This window comes from Heteronotia binoei, unplaced genomic scaffold (assembly GCF_032191835.1).
Source record: "Heteronotia binoei isolate CCM8104 ecotype False Entrance Well unplaced genomic scaffold, APGP_CSIRO_Hbin_v1 ptg000294l, whole genome shotgun sequence".
NCBI lineage: Eukaryota > Metazoa > Chordata > Lepidosauria > Squamata > Gekkonidae > Heteronotia > Heteronotia binoei.
The window spans coordinates 719,571-736,161 of NW_026800011.1; the positions used below are offsets into that span (position 1 = coordinate 719,571).

Here is a 16,591-nt window from a genome sequence, read left to right on the forward strand (position 1 = left end):
TTAAGCACAGTAATTACCTTGAGATGCCACACCAATCCCTTCTAGGATTGAAGTGTCTCTTTCAGGAGCACATAGTACCTCAGAACTTCAGTATTTCAACAGAAGACTGTTAAACAACTAGGATCATAACACTGTGTGACTGGAGAGGAAAGACCCATCCAAGCATCAAGCTCCAAAAAACAACTTAAGGACAATGCAATTCAGTCAACAGCCATTATAGTACACTCAGGGTGAAATATTTTATTAAAAAGCTATGACCATCACCACCACAAACTCTTAGTCTTGGTTTTTGTTTGTAGTGCTCCAGAGAGTCAGCATGTCCAGTCTTTCAGTGCTTAAACATCAGTCATTTGCATGGAAATTAAGCACAGTTTGGGAAAAGCCAGTAAGATAACTGGTCAGTCTTTTAATTTTGAGGTATCAGTGCATCCAAGGTTGTTCATCCTTGCTGTTTCTTAATGGGTGACTTCAGTATCCCTTTCTTCCTCTGAATCTTGCTCTGTTATCTATCTTTAAAAATAAATAAATAAGTTAGAATACTGCATTCCTATACGACAACTTCCAGTTTAACTACAGGTGCTTTATTAAAAAAATAACTTTTCTATATCCGTATTATGACAAATAGAGTAGTACCTAATTTTACCTCTTTCCCCAAGCTTAAGACAGTTTACAAAACAGCAATAAAACATAAAAGTATAAACAACATTAACAGACCATCAGCCAGCAACACTGATCTGGAACACTGGGGTATGAGTTGCTTTCAGTGCATCTGGCCAGTTAAAACTCTCATATCTCCTCCCCCCGCTTTATTTGCCAGCATGTCCACAGGTAGATGCTAACAAGGACCCAGGCACAAGATCAGCAGATTCACAGGATGTATGTGCTGCTGAACGATTACTTCAGGTGGCAAATGGGAAATCAAATGTTTAATTGCTCTTCATATAGGGTTCTTAATTCACAACATCAGGATTTTCCCCCTGTAGGATAGATAGCATATTGTCAAATGACCAGTCAACTGATCCCCTATTATTTGACCAGTCAAATATTCTACTGAACAGTGCAAGTTTAATCTGTTATTTCCTTATGATATCAGTTGTTAGCAAGAAGGGGGGTGAGGGCTGCTACTAATGGCACTTTGCACAAGGCATAACAAAACTTCTTCTACTGGCCACCTGTTGTAACTGCAAGCATCTCCAAACTTTTTTTTTGCTTTTAAGTAGGTGCACCTACATTGCTTTATTTCTCTTTCAAGCTCTTTCTTTCTTTCTCTCTCTCTCTTTTGAATTTGTCACAGGACCTCAAAGGCAGAGACAACCAGGACAATGTGAGCTGTTTTTGATGTTCCAGGATAAACCCCCAGAGAAACCTTATCCCACACTGTTAACAGTTGTCATAATTAATTAAGTTAATGTCATAATTTCACAATAACAGAACTTACTTTGTTATTAAAATAAATGTTAAGCTTGTTGGTGGTGATACTCACTGTGGTTGGCCTTAGTAACATTAATGCTTTAAAAATATTGGATCAGGCGATCGACCAAATATTTTTTTACTAGTTAAATTTCAGGAGGAACATACAAGTATTTGGTTCCTCCATCTGCAACATTAAGCAGTATACAGTGCAGCCCTAAATGGAGTTACACCTTTCTAAACCCACTGAAGTCAATGGGCTTAGAACATAAGAAGAGTCCCGGTGGATCAGTCTAATGGTTCATTTAGCCCAGCATCCTGTCTCACACAGTAGCTAACCAGTTCCTCTAGAAGTCCAACAACTGGGCACAGAGGGTGAGTTTAGTGCCTCTGAATGTGAAGGTTTCCCTAAGCCACCATGGCTAGTAGCCACTGATAAGACCAATTCTCCATGAATCTATTCAATTCCCTTTTAAAGCTGTGTATTCCTGTGGCCATCATTACATCCTCCAGCAGCAAATTTCACATTTTAACCACTACCTGTGTAAAGAAATATTTCCTTGGGTCTGTCCTCAATCTACTGCCCATCAGTTTCAATGGGTGCCCTCAAGTTCTAGCATTTTGGGTGAGGAAGAAAAATTTCTCTTGGTCAATTCTCTCCACTCCATGCATAATTTTATAAACTTTTAATATGTTCCCCTTTAGCCATCTCTTTTCTAAACTGAAATGTCCCAGACTCTTCAGCCTTTCCTCATAGGGAAGATGCTTCAACACCCTAATCACCTTAGTTGCCCTCCGTTGTACTTTTTCCATCTCTGCGATGTCTTTTCCAAGATACAGTGACCAGAACTGTACGCAGTATTCCAAGTGAGGCCTAAGCAAAGATTTATACAGGGGTAGTATAATATTGGCTGTTTTATTTTTAATCCCTTTCCTACTTAATTCTAACATAGAGTTTGCCTTTTTCACTGCTGCAGCACACTGAGTTGACACTTCAATACGCTATCCACTATGATTCCAAAATCTTTTTTCTCAGTCTCGGCAAGTTCAGACTCCATTAGCCAATGCCTGAAGTTGGGATTTTCTGTCCCAGTGTGCATCACCTTACACTTAGAAGCATCTAACTCTGTTTAGTCTAGGCATTCAGTCTAGCAACAGCATGTAGCTCCACTAACTATGCATTTTTAAGGCACAGAACCCATCATTAGTTTATTTCTCTCCAGCAGCTACTGAATTACAACCAAACAGCTACACCAGTGCAAATAATGCAAAGGTTATAAACAAACACCTCTAATCTCAAAATGAACATGTTCATGATGCACTGTGAACTGGTAGGTCTAAATATTGCAAAGTTGTAACTATAGCCTTGATATCTGAATTGTTTTTATGCATTCTTTTGCCTGTATTCTATTTTTTAAAAATAAAGCCCTCCTATACCAGGTATCATAGTAAATGAAGTTTATAGCAGCTCCTAAAAACTTACCACAAGTAACCCCAAATTAGTACAGAATAGCAGTTTGGCATAAAACAATGATAACAGAATGCAGCATTAGCATGTAATTATAAAAATATACAAACTAAGCCACATTGGCACCAAGCAGTCAGATCACTAGAAAGGAGTCACAGAAACATAGAACTGAAAGGAACCCCAAAGGTCATCTAAGTCCAACCCCCTGCACAATGCTGGAAAATTCAGTTACTGGCCCCCATTGATCCCTGTTCACAAAAACACAAGAGAAGTCATGTTGGATCAGGCCAGTGGCCCATCCAGTTCAACACTCCATGTCACACAGTGGCCAAAAAACCCAGGTGCCATCAGGAGGTCCATCAGTGGGGCCAGGACACTAGAAGCCCTCCCACTGTGCTCCCCCAAGCACCAAGAATACAGAGCATCACTGCCCCAAACAGAGTTTCAGCAATACAGAGGAAGATTTTAAAAACCTCCATAACCCCTGGGCCAATCTAGCTTGGAGAAAAATTCCTTCCTTATCTCAAAATGGTGATCAACACTGTCATGGTCATATAAAAAAGGGCCACAAGAGTCAAGCACTGGCTTATCTCTTCTTGCCCTCCCACTCTAAATCTGACTAAATTCATACTGAGTCACTGAGTCAGCATTCAGAAAGCCATCTAGCCTCTGCTTTAAAATCTCCAAAAAACAAGAGCTCACCGCCTCCTGCGGAATCCTGTTCCACTAAAAAAACACTCTGTCAGGAAGTTCTTCCTAATGTTTAGCCAAAACCCCTTTTTAATTTCAATTGCTGTTTCCGATTCAACCTTCTGGGGCAACAGAAAACAATTACTTGGAGATGGCTATCATATCACCTCTCAGTAGTCTCCTCTCAAGGCTAAACAAACCCACCTTCTTCAATCTTTCCTCACAGGGCAAACTCCAGACCCCTCACCTTCTTTGTTGCCCTCCTCTGGACACATCCCAGACTCTAAACATTCTTCTTACTGTGGTGTCCAAAACTGAACATCGTACTCAAAGTGAGGTCTAACCAGAGTACAGTAAAATGATACTACCACTTTGCATGATCTGGACACTATATTTCTGTTGATGGAGCTCAAAAGCACATTTGCCTTTTAGCTACTGCATCACACTGATGACTCATGTTCAGTGTACAATCTACTAAAACCATTAGATCCTTTTTGTACGTACTACTGCCAATACAAGTGTCCCTATCCTATAATTATGCATTTGATTTTTCCATTATGTCGACACTACTGTGTAACTGTTAAGCTCTGTGCACCTGTAGAATAAAACTATTGTCAGGGCAGAATCCCAAGGAAGGCCTCTTCAGGAGGTCTCAGTACATCTTGATAACTAACTCCTGAATTCTATTTCCCTGTCACACTTCAATGCAACTTCTGGCAGAACCAGCCCACTCTGACCAACAGACCCCATTCCACCCTGCTCTCCAAGGTTTTTTCCTCAACACCTGGAGAGGCTTTTCTCTCTCTCTCTCTGGTAATCCACTGCCACCACCTGACTTTATAGAATTACCTGCTGGAAGGGTCAAGACTCCCCGCTTCCCTTCCTGAGACCTTGCCTCTGAGTCTCCTGCTGCCCAGTACCTGGTCACCACAGGGACATTTTACTGCCTTGTGCATCCCTGGAAGAATAGTCGCTTGCCAACTGCCTGCCTTCCCCTGGCACTCCTTTTTATATAGCATATCCGAAGTCTATGTGGTACAGAGAACCACTGCCAGCATCCAAAGTTATAACTTATTAAAAAGAAAATGTTCACAAGGATATTTTTAGCATAGCCCCAGACTGAGCAAGGGATTAAAAAGAAATAAGTAAAATACAATTCCTCTGTCCTTCTCTCTATTCATGCCGTATCAGATGTTAAAATATAGGACAGGCCCCTTAGCTTAAGAAGTTACAGATCTCTACAGAGTTACCATTAGCTTGAAGATCCCTCCATCTTTAGATCCAGGCCTGCAGTTTGAATTCAACTCATTAATATTATTTGTACACACAATAAATATTTTAAAGATTTAGCAAAATCAAAATACAATTTTCCATAATATTTCTTCAATTTTTTATTGTTTTAAAGGAAAAACACTGTAGAATATTGCTACTTACCATTGATCTTTTGCATTCAAAAAATGTAACCCAAAAACCTTTGCAGTATCCTTCCCTCAGGCACTGCTTGACACTTTTCCCTTCCTGTATAAAAATACAGTAAAGTAAGCAACTAACATATTTATTCAGCAGGCAAGGAAGTTATTTCACAAGCATGCTCTTTTCAAAGAGGCCATACTTAATACCATAGTCTCTGAAAGAAAATAGTTTGTAAATTCTTTGCTACAGAGCAATCTCAAAGCAAACAGACAAGACAGAAAAGTATTTATTTCCAAACTATAAAAAACAATTTATATTGTGTCAAATTCTTAAACACATCCCATGTGAAATAATATCTTATTGTATGAATGCCAGAAAGGAATTTTAAGGTAGACTGTTTTGTTACTCTAGTGCTTGGTGACAGCCTTCTTATTGCAATGATGCAAAATGAAGACTTCATCCCATGCTCTGCAACTCTAGCAGGTTATAGTTTAACTGTATGTACTCAAAATCAGGCTGCAAACCAGAATTATTCGGTGGCAAGCCTTACTGCAGTCCCTGAAAATCATTTCTTAGCAAATACTAACACAATCAGGATATGGGCCTGTAATTCTAAATGCAACTACAAAGGATTAAGTCCCAGGTAGTTTAATGGGACAGTTCTGAATAAACGATCATGTGCTCCAATTAATTGTATAATTACTCAGAAACGCTCCTCTGAGTTCAGTGGGATTCATAGGAACGAGAAACCTGCTAGGGTCAGGATTTAACAACCCCTCCCACAGGCGTGTTGTCTAAAAGGCCTCCTAAATTTCACCCTCCTCCGCCCGCTTTCCCCACCTGGACGATGCAGAAACTCTCCAACAAGCAGTCCCTCAGATCTTCGCGGACGCCAGCGCATGCGCGCTCGTCCTTCTCTTTATCTTCGTAATACTTGGGCATCGCGGCCGCCGATTTTTCACTTCCCTTCTTTCTGTATCCCACAACTACCCACTGCCGCTCTACGCAGCGTCGCCGGTAAGAGGTTTGCCCCACCTTCCTACAGCCAAGACAACCGCCATCTTCCAATGACCCCTGTAGTCAACACCAGGCACCGTCATTATCACGTGTAGAGGGATTTACCCACCATGCACCGGTCTTGCCCAGGATTGGTAATGCACCTGCGCAGTACTGCAGTTTTACCGGAAGTTGGGGAAAGGGGAAAAGCTACTCAGCTGTTGTGAGCTGGCAACGGCGACCTGAGCGGCGCTGAGGAAGGGCTCTCCTGCAGGCGCCCCTTGCTCGGAGGGGACCAAGAAAAGACCGGAGGAGAAGGGGTGGAGCGGGGGGCCTCCTCGGTGGGTGAGTAGAAGTGGGCGGAACGTCCCGGGAGTTCTGTGCTCGTGTTCTGGAATGGTGAATCCTCTCGTAGCTCCGCCCTAAAACACCTGCCCACGAATCGCACTCCCCCCCCCCCCCGCCGCCTGTGGTGTCACTAACAGGTGATTGTCTGTTTCTTACGTAGAGCGGTTTTATGATTTATTAAGAAAATTTGTATGGCGGTTGTCAAGTAAAACTACAGTAAAGTCATAAAAACGCCAGCGTGGAAACAAGCGCCAGTAACTGCGAGTTGCTTGTTTGCAACCCCATGTGTTGTATTTTAGGAACAAGCGTCATTGAATCCGGTGGAGTTTACTGGGGCAAGAACGTGCATAGGTTCAGCCTTTCTGTTGGCGATCCGCTTTGCTTTGCTAGAAGGCCCTTGCTGGATATTTGTTCAAGGTATGGCTTAGTGGGTGTTTTCCCAAGGGAGGATTTGCTGCGTTTCTCTACACTTGTACATCCTGAACGCTGTAGGCAAAGCACTTCTGCATTATAATAATCTATTTTCTGTTTCTGTCTTCAGGTTGCCTTTATTGATAAGTTGTTTGCCTTTATTTTGCCATTTTCCTTTCATTGCAGCTTGTTAGTGTGTTTCCGTCACAGCCTGTGTGGTTGGGGTTTAGGCCTGCCTTAGTGGCATTCTGTTCATGGAGGTCTTGGAAAAGAAGCAGAGAGTTACAAGATCCAGTGTTATGTTAGACCTTTGGACTAGAATCTGGGAGATGCTGGTTTGAATCCCCTTGGAAGCTTGCTGGCTAACCTTTGCTGGTCCCACACATATCCTAACCTGCCTTACAGGGTGGTTGTAAGGATAAAATGGCGGAGAGGAGAATGATGTAAGATGCTTTGATTCACATTGGGAAGAAAGGAAGGGTAGAAATGAAGTTAAATAAATGTTCAAAGGGACATTTTTTCCATTTAATTCTTCGGCATTTCATATTTTTATTCTTGGTAGCCTTTGTATGGTGGTGAAAGTTGACACTTTAGGGCTGCATTAAGTCTTTACTTAAGCCTAGTTCTATCAAAGGCAGAAAATTTGCATCTCGGCTGTGGCACTTCAGCGTCTAGGAGGAGTTTGAATTTATACTTCACCCTTCACTTGGTGTCTCAGAGTGGCTTACAATCTCCTTTCCTTTCTTCTCCCCACAACAGACACCCTGTGAGGTAGGTAGGGATGATAGAGCTCTGAAAGAACTGTCCTTGAGAGAACTGTGACTCAGCAGCTACATGTGAAGGAGTGGGGAATCAAACATGGTTCTCCCAGATTAGTCTACTGCTCTTAGGTGAACCCTGATGTAATCCTGCGTTTCTCCATATGAAAGAAAACACTTTCACACCAAAACTGATGCTTCCTACATGGAAGGATTTTTTGTATGGAAGAGTGTTCAAATCTCCCCCTTCACCCTACAACTCAGATATCAGTTACTATACAAGTGAAAACTAGGCTCCTCTCAAAGTCAGTAAAAGAGAGGAGAATAGTTGAGGTATCTATATAAAAACAACTATGATGTGTTTTGCACAAAGCTTCACAAGAGTCTTGATGAGAGGTGCGTGGAGGGTAGAAGGTTCAGCTACAAAAACCAGGTTTTAAATCATTAGGTGGTCTTGAACAAGTTACTTATCTCTCAATTTCGCATGGCTTTATAGAGGACAAAATGGGATAATCCCATGCATGCCCAATGTCAGCCAGGGCTTCTTAAAAAGGAGGAGGGGCTGCAAATGTGGTAAAGAAATTTTTTAAATCCACATAAGATGCAGCATGTTAGGATTTAGCATACCTGTGCTGGTGCATGTATTTTGGAAAAAAAACTAGAAGCACATATTGTAAGAAGTCAAAGCATATAAAAGAAAAGCAAGCCTTTGTTATATTAGTCAAACAAGCATCTGATATTGGCAGAAACTAGTGGGCACATGCATGTATGCTATTGCTGTTGGCATTTGAAACAGAATTGGCTGCAGTAGGGCAAAGCTAACAGTATGCAGTCCTAGGCACTTACACTCCAGTATTTAAACATGATTGTTGAGATATATAGATTACAGTACTTTTTTGTAAGTATTATTATATTTACAGTCCACTGCAATCCTGGTATTCATGTCCTTTCTACTCACATGCATCAATCTCTCCCTGCCATCCCACTAACTGCAGCCCTCCCTTACTCTCTGCTGGCCTTTTGTAGATAGAAGAGGGGAGTTCTAATCCAGTGTGCAATCCATTCAGTACTATGTCAGGTTCTCATTGCTAGTCGCCTCCATCCCATTCCTGATTATGAAAAATTAGGAACTCTGAGACTAGAGAAGAGAGTTTTACAGGACTAGTTCTGTGTATGGTTCAGTTTTGTCCTCTGTATGAGTGCAGATCTGCATGCCATTTGTATGTTCAGTTGGGTCATGAACTTTAAAGTGGCATCACCAAGCTTATGTGGCTAATGGTAGATTTCAGTTATGAAGTGTTGGCTTGGAAAGTTAAGATTAGACCATACAGTTACATTATTTTGTTTTCAGGCAGGATTTTTTAAAAAAAAGTTCTACAATTTTATTATTGTTATTTGGTTATAAGCGCAACAAAATGAATTTTTTTTCAAGTAAGCATGTTTAAGATTAGGTTCAAAGAGACCTCAAGTGTTCTTGATTAGCTTTGTTGCACAGGTAATTATACTGACACTCATCTGGCTCCTTGCAAAGGATAAGCTTAATGGTTCAGTTCTGTACAGTGTTTTGATTTATTAGGCCGCCCATTCCCTGCAAGCAAGGCTAAGGGCAACTTGAATCAGCTTGTTAAAATACCATACATAGTATTAAAATACATTAAAACAATTCATCAAAAAAAAAGAGTACCAAACATTATATCCTATGTCCAAGTTGACAGATAGGTTCAGTATCCACCAGCCCACTGGGTGGAGGGAATATGGAGAGGAGAAGGAGGTGGCAGTATGAGACTGCCAGATTGTTGCTGTCCTCAACCAAATGCCTGGCTTACTCCTATCTAAACCCACTGAAACAGTGGGCTTAGATTGAAGTAACTCTGCATAAGACTGAACTGTACATGTGATGCTTTGCTCTTCTGCAGCTGCTTTAAATAAATAGTCTCAATTTTAAAATTCTGTTCTCTTTTCATTTAGCAAAATGTTGCCTACCACATCAGTTAATTCCCGAACTCAAGGCAATGGGGCTTTAAACTCCAGGGATGCTGCCAGGCACACAGCAGGGGCAAAACGCTACAAATACTTGAGAAGACTCTTCCACTTTCAACAGATGGATTTTGAGTTTGCTTTGTGGCAGATGCTGTATCTCTTCACTTCACCACAGAAGATTTATAGGAACTTTCATTACAGGAAACAAACAAAAGACCAGTGGGCAAGAGATGACCCTGCTTTTCTTGTATTGCTAAGTATCTGGTTGTGTGGTAGGTATCTGAGAACTTAGTTCCATAAGTGTTAATACTGTTGAACATCTGTATTAAGCCACTGAATGAGATCTTAGTTCCATAATAATATCCCTCTTGGTTTCTGGGTGCTTCCTCCAGTGGCACCTGGAGACGATTTGCTACCACTTCCTTCCTTTTTTATATTGCATCCAGCCTGTTAGGTACAGACTCCCAAGACTAGTAACACCTGATCTATTGAGTCATGCCAGCTTGGGGCTAATGCCTGCACCGGGAGTTCCCTTAACCCAGTATTGGAAGGGCCAAATGACTAGGAGGAAGTAATCTTGTGGCTACTTACAGCTATGGAACCAGTTATCAGAATGCTGAAATTAGAAGAAGATCATCTGACCACACCATCTCTTAATTTTTCTCAGAGCTTCTTCCACATTTAGCCTCACAGGCTACCCTTGAAAACATCTTGGATGTTTCAGATGGTACATTATATAGCCTTTTTGTTGGGTTTCTTTTCTTCAGCACTATGCAAGTGTGACTTGCCTGGGTCACCTTTTTAAAATGAGAGTAAAGGTTACCGTTGCTCATGTCGTACACAAAAACTCATTAAGGGGCCACAAATAGACCATTTCTTGCCATGTTTATGTATGTATTGAATATAATCCACTTAAGCCAAGTCTCAAGTGACCAAAGTTCCACAGGTCCAATGGAGTCTAGTAACAAGTGAATCTTCAAAAACATATGTAGATTTCTAATGGTGCTATGTGAACCAATGCAACAGTAAAGGTTTGCAAGGTACCAGTGGTGTGACATCCTAGAAACTACACTATTGCACTTCAGGATCCTGGGTATGTATGAACTGACTAACTAAGGAACTTGATTTTTAAAAAGTAAAGGCAATTCAGTCAATTTCTGAAGTGGAATATGATTATATTGCAAGAATTTAAAAAGCTACAAAGGAGTTCAAGTATATCCATAATCTTTCCACTAGTCAGTGGTGTGACAGCAAAGCATTGATTGGAATGCCTCCATGAGAAACCAGTCAGGGTCAATTTGGGAGGGTGACCGCTATAAATTTTTTCCTGTCGCCTTCACCCAGTACCTCGGACACACCAAAGTAAACTGTCAGAAAATAAACTAGGCACCAAACATTTTCATATTCAAAAACCCAAAGATATTTATTGGATCACAAAAAGGCAAGGGAGAGAATGAAAATTATATTAATTTGGTTTGATTAAAAACAAATCAGTTGACAAGCAGACGTTTATCAAAATCTCTTAAACACCAGAGATTGGGCAGGCTGAATTAATATCAACAGGCAGGCTTTAGAAATATTTTTTAAAAAAAAAAACACTTTGAACAGGCAGGCAGTGCCTACTTGGCACTAGGAACACTATGCTGAGATAGAATTATCCCCTAAGCTTGGGTTTCGTAAATCAAAAATAATGGTCACACACACTTTGCCATACACACTGAGGACTTCTGACTTGTGCCAGATAAATATTCCCTCACAGACTTACTCACTAGCATACAGGACTCACACCTTTTGAGTGCTATTACCAGCCCCTCAATCCTGTGTGTCCCACCCAGCTAGAATCCTAGTCTGACTCTTGGGATTCTTTCCTACAGTGTGTTTGAGTGTTCTAAATTCGACCAGGAGCCTGCCCTGATGTGCTGACATCTCCTCAGTTTTTCCTCACAGAAGATGCCTGGTTTTGCCCCCTTCTTCCCAATAACTTTCTCACAGACAGAACCTTTAACTCCGTTCTGTCTCCCAAGGAACTCAGCCCACAGGCTGTTCTCAGCTCCTTCCCAGTTGCTCTCACAACTGAACAGCTTCAGTACCAAGACTGAACTCCAGTACTCAAGACTGTTTCAGTACTAAAGCTGAACTCGACTGAGGCGTTTTTCCCCTCCAAGCCTCCTTGCATTTTGATACATTGTCGTTACCATGGCCGCGGCTCAGCCAATCGGTGCAAGCTGTTCCCAGCTTCCAGGCTAACTGCCTGAATCCATTACAGCTCTTAAATACTGAACTAGGCAAAATAATTTCTATATGAAGAAAGGATATTATTGAGAACATGTCTTCTACTAATCTCTTTAAAAATGGAACAACATTTGAAGATGGGGCACTGTGTGGGCAAAAACTAATTGTGTATCTGTTTCTTGCCTTTCTCTTTCAGTATCCACAATAGGATTTGGCTTTGTATTGGACATGGGATTTGTTGAAACAATCAAACTACTGCTTTGGGTTGTGTTTATAGACTGTGTGGGAGTTGGCCTCCTTATTGCAACTTTAATGTGGTAAGTCATTATAAACAAAAGTGATGCGGCATATGGTTGGATGTGATGGTTACTAAAGAAGCAAGCTACAGCCCTAAGCATGCACACTTGCAAATATGCACCATGGAAATCAGTGGGGTGTTCACATAAGTGCGCACACAAGGTCATGACATGCAGAACTTTTCTTGGGGTGGGTGGGTGGGGGAGCATATTTCAAGATACGGATGAGAAAATTATATATTCCTAGACATAGACTGTTGGAAAAATATCCTCTTTCCTGCATTCTGCTCCAGTAATGGAAAAAGAGAGTTCTTGTCCCATGTTTGCTGTAATTTAACCTAATATGTACCACCGAATCCCAAGCACGATTTTTCCAAACCATTATGTTGTAATAGGAACTTGCATATGTTTTAATTTAGGAAGTAACATTTTCAGCAAAAGTCTGGTGGTGGTTTGAAGTTATTTTCCATCTTTGGCAGCTGCATTCAGAAGCCTGTCTTGATACTTGAGCTGGTACCTATGATAACAGGGCTATGTAGGATTGATACCAAGTATCTCATGCATTCAGAATACTTGATTTATCCTCAGTTATGTACAAGGTCTTTCAGTGTGGATCTCTGAGCCAAAAAACACATTTGGCTTTGATACGACTAGTGCAAACTTAAGGTGAATGGAAATTTAAAGTTAACCTTTAGTTTGGATTCAAACATTCCCTTCTATAAGGACGGATCTATATTTTTTTAAAAACATTTCCCGTTCTAATTTTTTTTGAGAATCACCCAGCTCTCAGAAATGGGGATGGAGAAGCATAGGGGCTGTAGAAGACAGGTGGAAATAGGTAGGATCTATTCTAGTAGCAGAATTCCATTTCTGGTTCTTAAGATCCAGCTCCCTGTCTGCAGTCTGTCAAGAGTCAAGCTGCATTATACTAAAATTGCCTAGGTTAGTATGTAGCTGTTGTTGAGGTTTTTACCCTCTTCTTTTTCTTTCTTATAGGTTTATCTCAAATAAGTATTTGGTAAAGCACCAAAGCAGAGATTATGATGTGGAGTGGGGATATGCCTTTGATGTTCATTTGAATGCTTTCTATCCTCTTCTTGTCATCTTGCATTTCATACAGCTGTTTTTCATTAATTGTAAGTAAATCTAGCCCACACTGATGTGAAGTTTTGTTTTCATGCTATGTACTGATGGAACTCAACCACCCCTTTCTCTTGCAGATGTAATTGTATTGAATTCATTTATTGGATATTTCGTTGGAAATACTTTGTGGCTGATTGCCATCGGCTATTACATCTATGTGACATTTCTAGGCTATAGCGGTAAGTAATGATTAAAGCCTTTAGTAATATGAGGAATTACTTATTTTCAAGAGTCCTTCCTACTGTTCCTCTTGTAGTTATTCAGTGTATGTAATTTATAACATGTAAAAGCACTGAGCAAAAGTATGTATTTAGTAGTAGTATGTAGCATAATGTGCATAAAACATGATCACATGTAGTGCTAAGGTTTTATGATTTTAGCTAAACAGACAGTGTGAGCATAGTTAATGTCTGATTACAATCTAGAAGCAGTTCAAGTTTCACTTAGTGATAGAAGCTAACTAGGTTATCTTGGGCCAGTCATTCAAAACTTACCTCACTGGATTGTTGGTGGGATAACGGGGAAAGATACAAGCTGCTGTGGTGTCCCACTGGGAGGAAAATGGGTATAATTTTTTAAAGTTACATATGTTGCCTTTGCAGCTATAACTAAAGGAACTTTTCATTCTATAAGATGAGACTTGCAGCTAATAGTAGATATCTTTACGTCAACATTACATTTGTTGTATGATCTTGGATGAATGTATATTGCAGCCTTAAGTTTAACAGAATTAGGATAAGCAGTTGTTTCAGCTTATGAGTTCTCAGCTGGTCCAGTAAGCTTCAAAGTATGATTAAGGGGACAGTTCATTTAACATTGTGGTTAGAATGGCAGAGAGTATTTATCATGACTTCTGAAAGCAAGTATGAAGGTGAACCATGATGCTGTTTTACCTTTGATGAATATCTGATGGGCCAGCAGAGCCTAAATCCCCTTGCAGCTTTCCTTGTATTAGACTCAGAAGCAGCAACAGCTGTAGCTTTTGCAGCCTAAAAACACTAATAAGTCCACAGCTCTGTATATCTGCTTTTTTCATATGTAATGATCCTTAGCCTCATCTCTGCCAAAAAGCAGATAAAATAGACATCAATGTAGGGGGAGATATGGGTCTGGGGACAACAGAAAGCTGACAAAGGTACAAAAGCTGACAATTGACAGTAACGGGCAGCTATGTTATTGAGTGGGAAGCTGATTCTTTAACCCAACTTCAAAAGGAGCTTCTACCTACCCTGCTAAATGATGATCCTACACACACCCTTCCATATTATTATATTAGTTATTATGACGAAGGATAGTATCTACTGGAGTATGCTATTAGTTTATATTTTAAAGAACAGCTTGTGATGGAATTCTGAACAGTGGTTCAAAAGTGTTTTTTCTACAGCAGGCGGTGAGGGGGGCTGGTATGTGCTATTTAAGCAACACAAGCTCAGCAGCTTCTTTAACTATGAGGAACTATTTGTGGAGTTTTGGATTACAGACATTTCATTGGCCATAGTAGAAGGAAACCACCATCTTCTCTCTGCTGATGTTTCACAAGGTGTTGAATTTGTGCTCTTATGTACAAAGCCATGACTTCCCTAAAAAAGTAGTGCTAGAAGTGTAGTCTTTGTTGGAGGAAGAGCAGTAGAACAGGGGTGGCCAGCAGTAGCTCTCCAGATTTTTTTTGCCTACAACTCACATCAGCCCCAGCCATTGGCCATGCTGGCGGGAGTTGTAGGCAAAAAACATCTGGAGAGCTACCGTTGGCCACCCCTGCAGTAGAAGATGCAAACTGCTGTTGTACTCCTAGGCTTTTATTTATCAGTGGAAATACAGTCTGCCTTGCATTCTGACTTTAAAGCTCTTCTTCTTTCAGCATTACCATTCTTGAAGAATACTGTCATTCTGTTATATCCATTTGCACTTCTTCTGCTGCTCTACTTGGTTTCACTAGCAATGGGATGGAACTTCACACAAGCACTTTGTTCTTTCTACAAGTATAGAGTGAAATAAACCGGACTCTAACAAAATGGGTTGCTTGTACTTACCTCCTTGTGGAAGTCTCAGAATAGGTAAGAGGAAGACACTCTTGTAAATTTCTGTAAATACATTCTCCTCACTGTAGATCAGTGTGTAAAGTTTTTGGTTTTCTAAAAATTTATTTACAGCTGCAGATTTATTGTAATTCTGTATTCTTCTGTGCTTTCTTCCTAATGGAAAAAACTGTACATTTCTGTAATAAAAAGGGGTTTTTTAAAAAAAAATGAGTTGGGTTTTACTCTGAATATCTAACGTCTGCCCCAGGAGACTTGTTTCACTAAGTGCATTCACAGTTAAGATTTGAAAGAAAGTTGTTCTGGATGACTACATGCATCTGACCATTAAGCAGTTTCTGTCTTTACTTTTGCTGTGTGCTATTAGCTGTAACAGAAAAGTGTAATAGGAGAGAGGGAAATACCTCAGTAGTTTCTCTTCCCCTCCTGTATACAAAGTAACTGGGAACCTCTGTATAATACAGTGGTGAATCATGAGTTTTCAAGGGAAACAATGCATTTATAAGTCTGAGTAGTTCAGTGCTGTGCAATCTGTTCTCATGTAATTTCAGTACCTACAGTTCAGAAGGTTAAAGAAAAATGCTAATTCCAAGAGAAAGATTTATTTCAGTATTTGAAATTCTATACTTTTCTGCAGCAGCAATGTGTAAAAGAACTTCTAGTGAACTTGGAAGCTTAAGTACTTCATTGGTCAGCAAAAATCTTGTGCAGAAGAACAGAGTAAGACTACAGTTTTTTAAAATATTTATTTCAAATATTATGTGGGCAGCTGTGGCACATAGAACATTGATGAAAGGCACAGTTAACATGACCCAATTAGGTTTTCAAATATAGCAGCAAAGTTAACAAAAATCTCTAGCACTTAAAAAAAAATATAGCAAGTAAATTTGGAATGGTTAATGGAAATATGTAGAATGTCCTAGGAAAAGATGATTGTAGGACCAAACTTGCAGATTCCACAAGGACAGGTACAGGGTGGGCAACCATGAAGCAGACAGAATGAAAAAGGGAAAATATCTTTCCAAACAGAATATAGATTACTGTATTATAACTCAGTTATTAAAATCTGAAAGCAGACGCTATCAAACCTGCCTGCAATCATCTTACTCTGGTTGGCCACTGTTAAGGCTTAAAAACATTCAGAGTAGCATATTCAAGCCTTAGCAAACAGCCATACACCATAGTTCAAGTAAATCACAAGTTGTTTGATCTCCCAGGAAAACGGGGCAGCTGAATGGGAGGCCCACTGCATCTTGGCTTTATACATAGCCTTGTATACTTGGCTGGCCTTACAAGCAGTTAATGGATTAACACTTGCTGAGAAGGGAGGTGTGGGAGGGGACACAGAAGATATTCCTTCTAACTTGTAATTTTAGCACCAAAGCTTATCCAGCCCCCACTGAACTGATT

General features: G+C 40.3%; 2 protein-coding genes across 6 annotated transcripts; one reads left to right on the plus strand and one right to left on the minus strand.

The window, feature by feature from the left end:
- Positions 1-220: 220 nt before the first annotated feature.
- LOC132590558 (cytochrome c oxidase assembly factor 5-like) lies at positions 221-6,414 on the minus strand. The gene is made up of 3 exons (XM_060263493.1): positions 5,822-6,414; positions 5,003-5,086; positions 221-510 (listed from the first exon to the last, which is right to left on the minus strand). Exons 1-3 carry the CDS (start codon positions 5,921-5,923, stop codon positions 469-471), a joined length of 228 nt encoding a protein of 75 aa, XP_060119476.1. The 5' UTR covers positions 5,924-6,414; the 3' UTR covers positions 221-468.
- LOC132590556 (protein unc-50 homolog) lies at positions 6,146-15,391 on the plus strand. 5 transcript variants are annotated; one of them, XM_060263491.1, is made up of 7 exons: positions 6,146-6,462; positions 6,625-6,742; positions 9,463-9,746; positions 11,903-12,023; positions 12,999-13,138; positions 13,223-13,324; positions 15,004-15,391. In XM_060263491.1, the coding sequence occupies exons 3-7, from the start codon at positions 9,467-9,469 to the stop codon at positions 15,138-15,140; spliced, it is 780 nt and encodes a 259-aa protein (XP_060119474.1). In that variant the 5' UTR covers positions 6,146-6,462; positions 6,625-6,742; positions 9,463-9,466; the 3' UTR covers positions 15,141-15,391. The 5 variants fall into 5 exon arrangements, with proteins under 5 accessions (XP_060119474.1, XP_060119471.1, XP_060119475.1 ...); XM_060263488.1 differs by having other exon boundaries at positions 6,148-6,322; XM_060263492.1 differs by lacking the exon at positions 6,625-6,742 and having other exon boundaries at positions 6,156-6,462.
- The last annotated feature ends 1,200 nt before the right edge of the window (positions 15,392-16,591 follow it).

Coding starts and splice junctions, on each gene's coding strand:
- LOC132590558 (XM_060263493.1), bottom strand. CDS start 5,923: ATGCCCAAGTATTACGAAGATAAAGAGAAGGACGAGCGCGCATGCGCT. Junction 5,087..5,821: donor AGAGTTTCTGCATCGTCCAG/GTGGGGAAAGCG, acceptor ATTTTTATACAG/GAAGGGAAAAGTGTCAAGCA. Junction 511..5,002: donor TTGAATGCAAAAGATCAATG/GTAAGTAGCAAT, acceptor TTATTTTTAAAG/ATAGATAACAGAGCAAGATT.
- LOC132590556 (XM_060263491.1), top strand. CDS start 9,467: ATGTTGCCTACCACATCAGTTAATTCCCGAACTCAAGGCAATGGGGCT. Junction 9,747..11,902: donor GCTAAGTATCTGGTTGTGTG/GTAGGTATCTGA, acceptor TTTCTCTTTCAG/TATCCACAATAGGATTTGGC. Junction 12,024..12,998: donor CTTATTGCAACTTTAATGTG/GTAAGTCATTAT, acceptor TCTTTCTTATAG/GTTTATCTCAAATAAGTATT.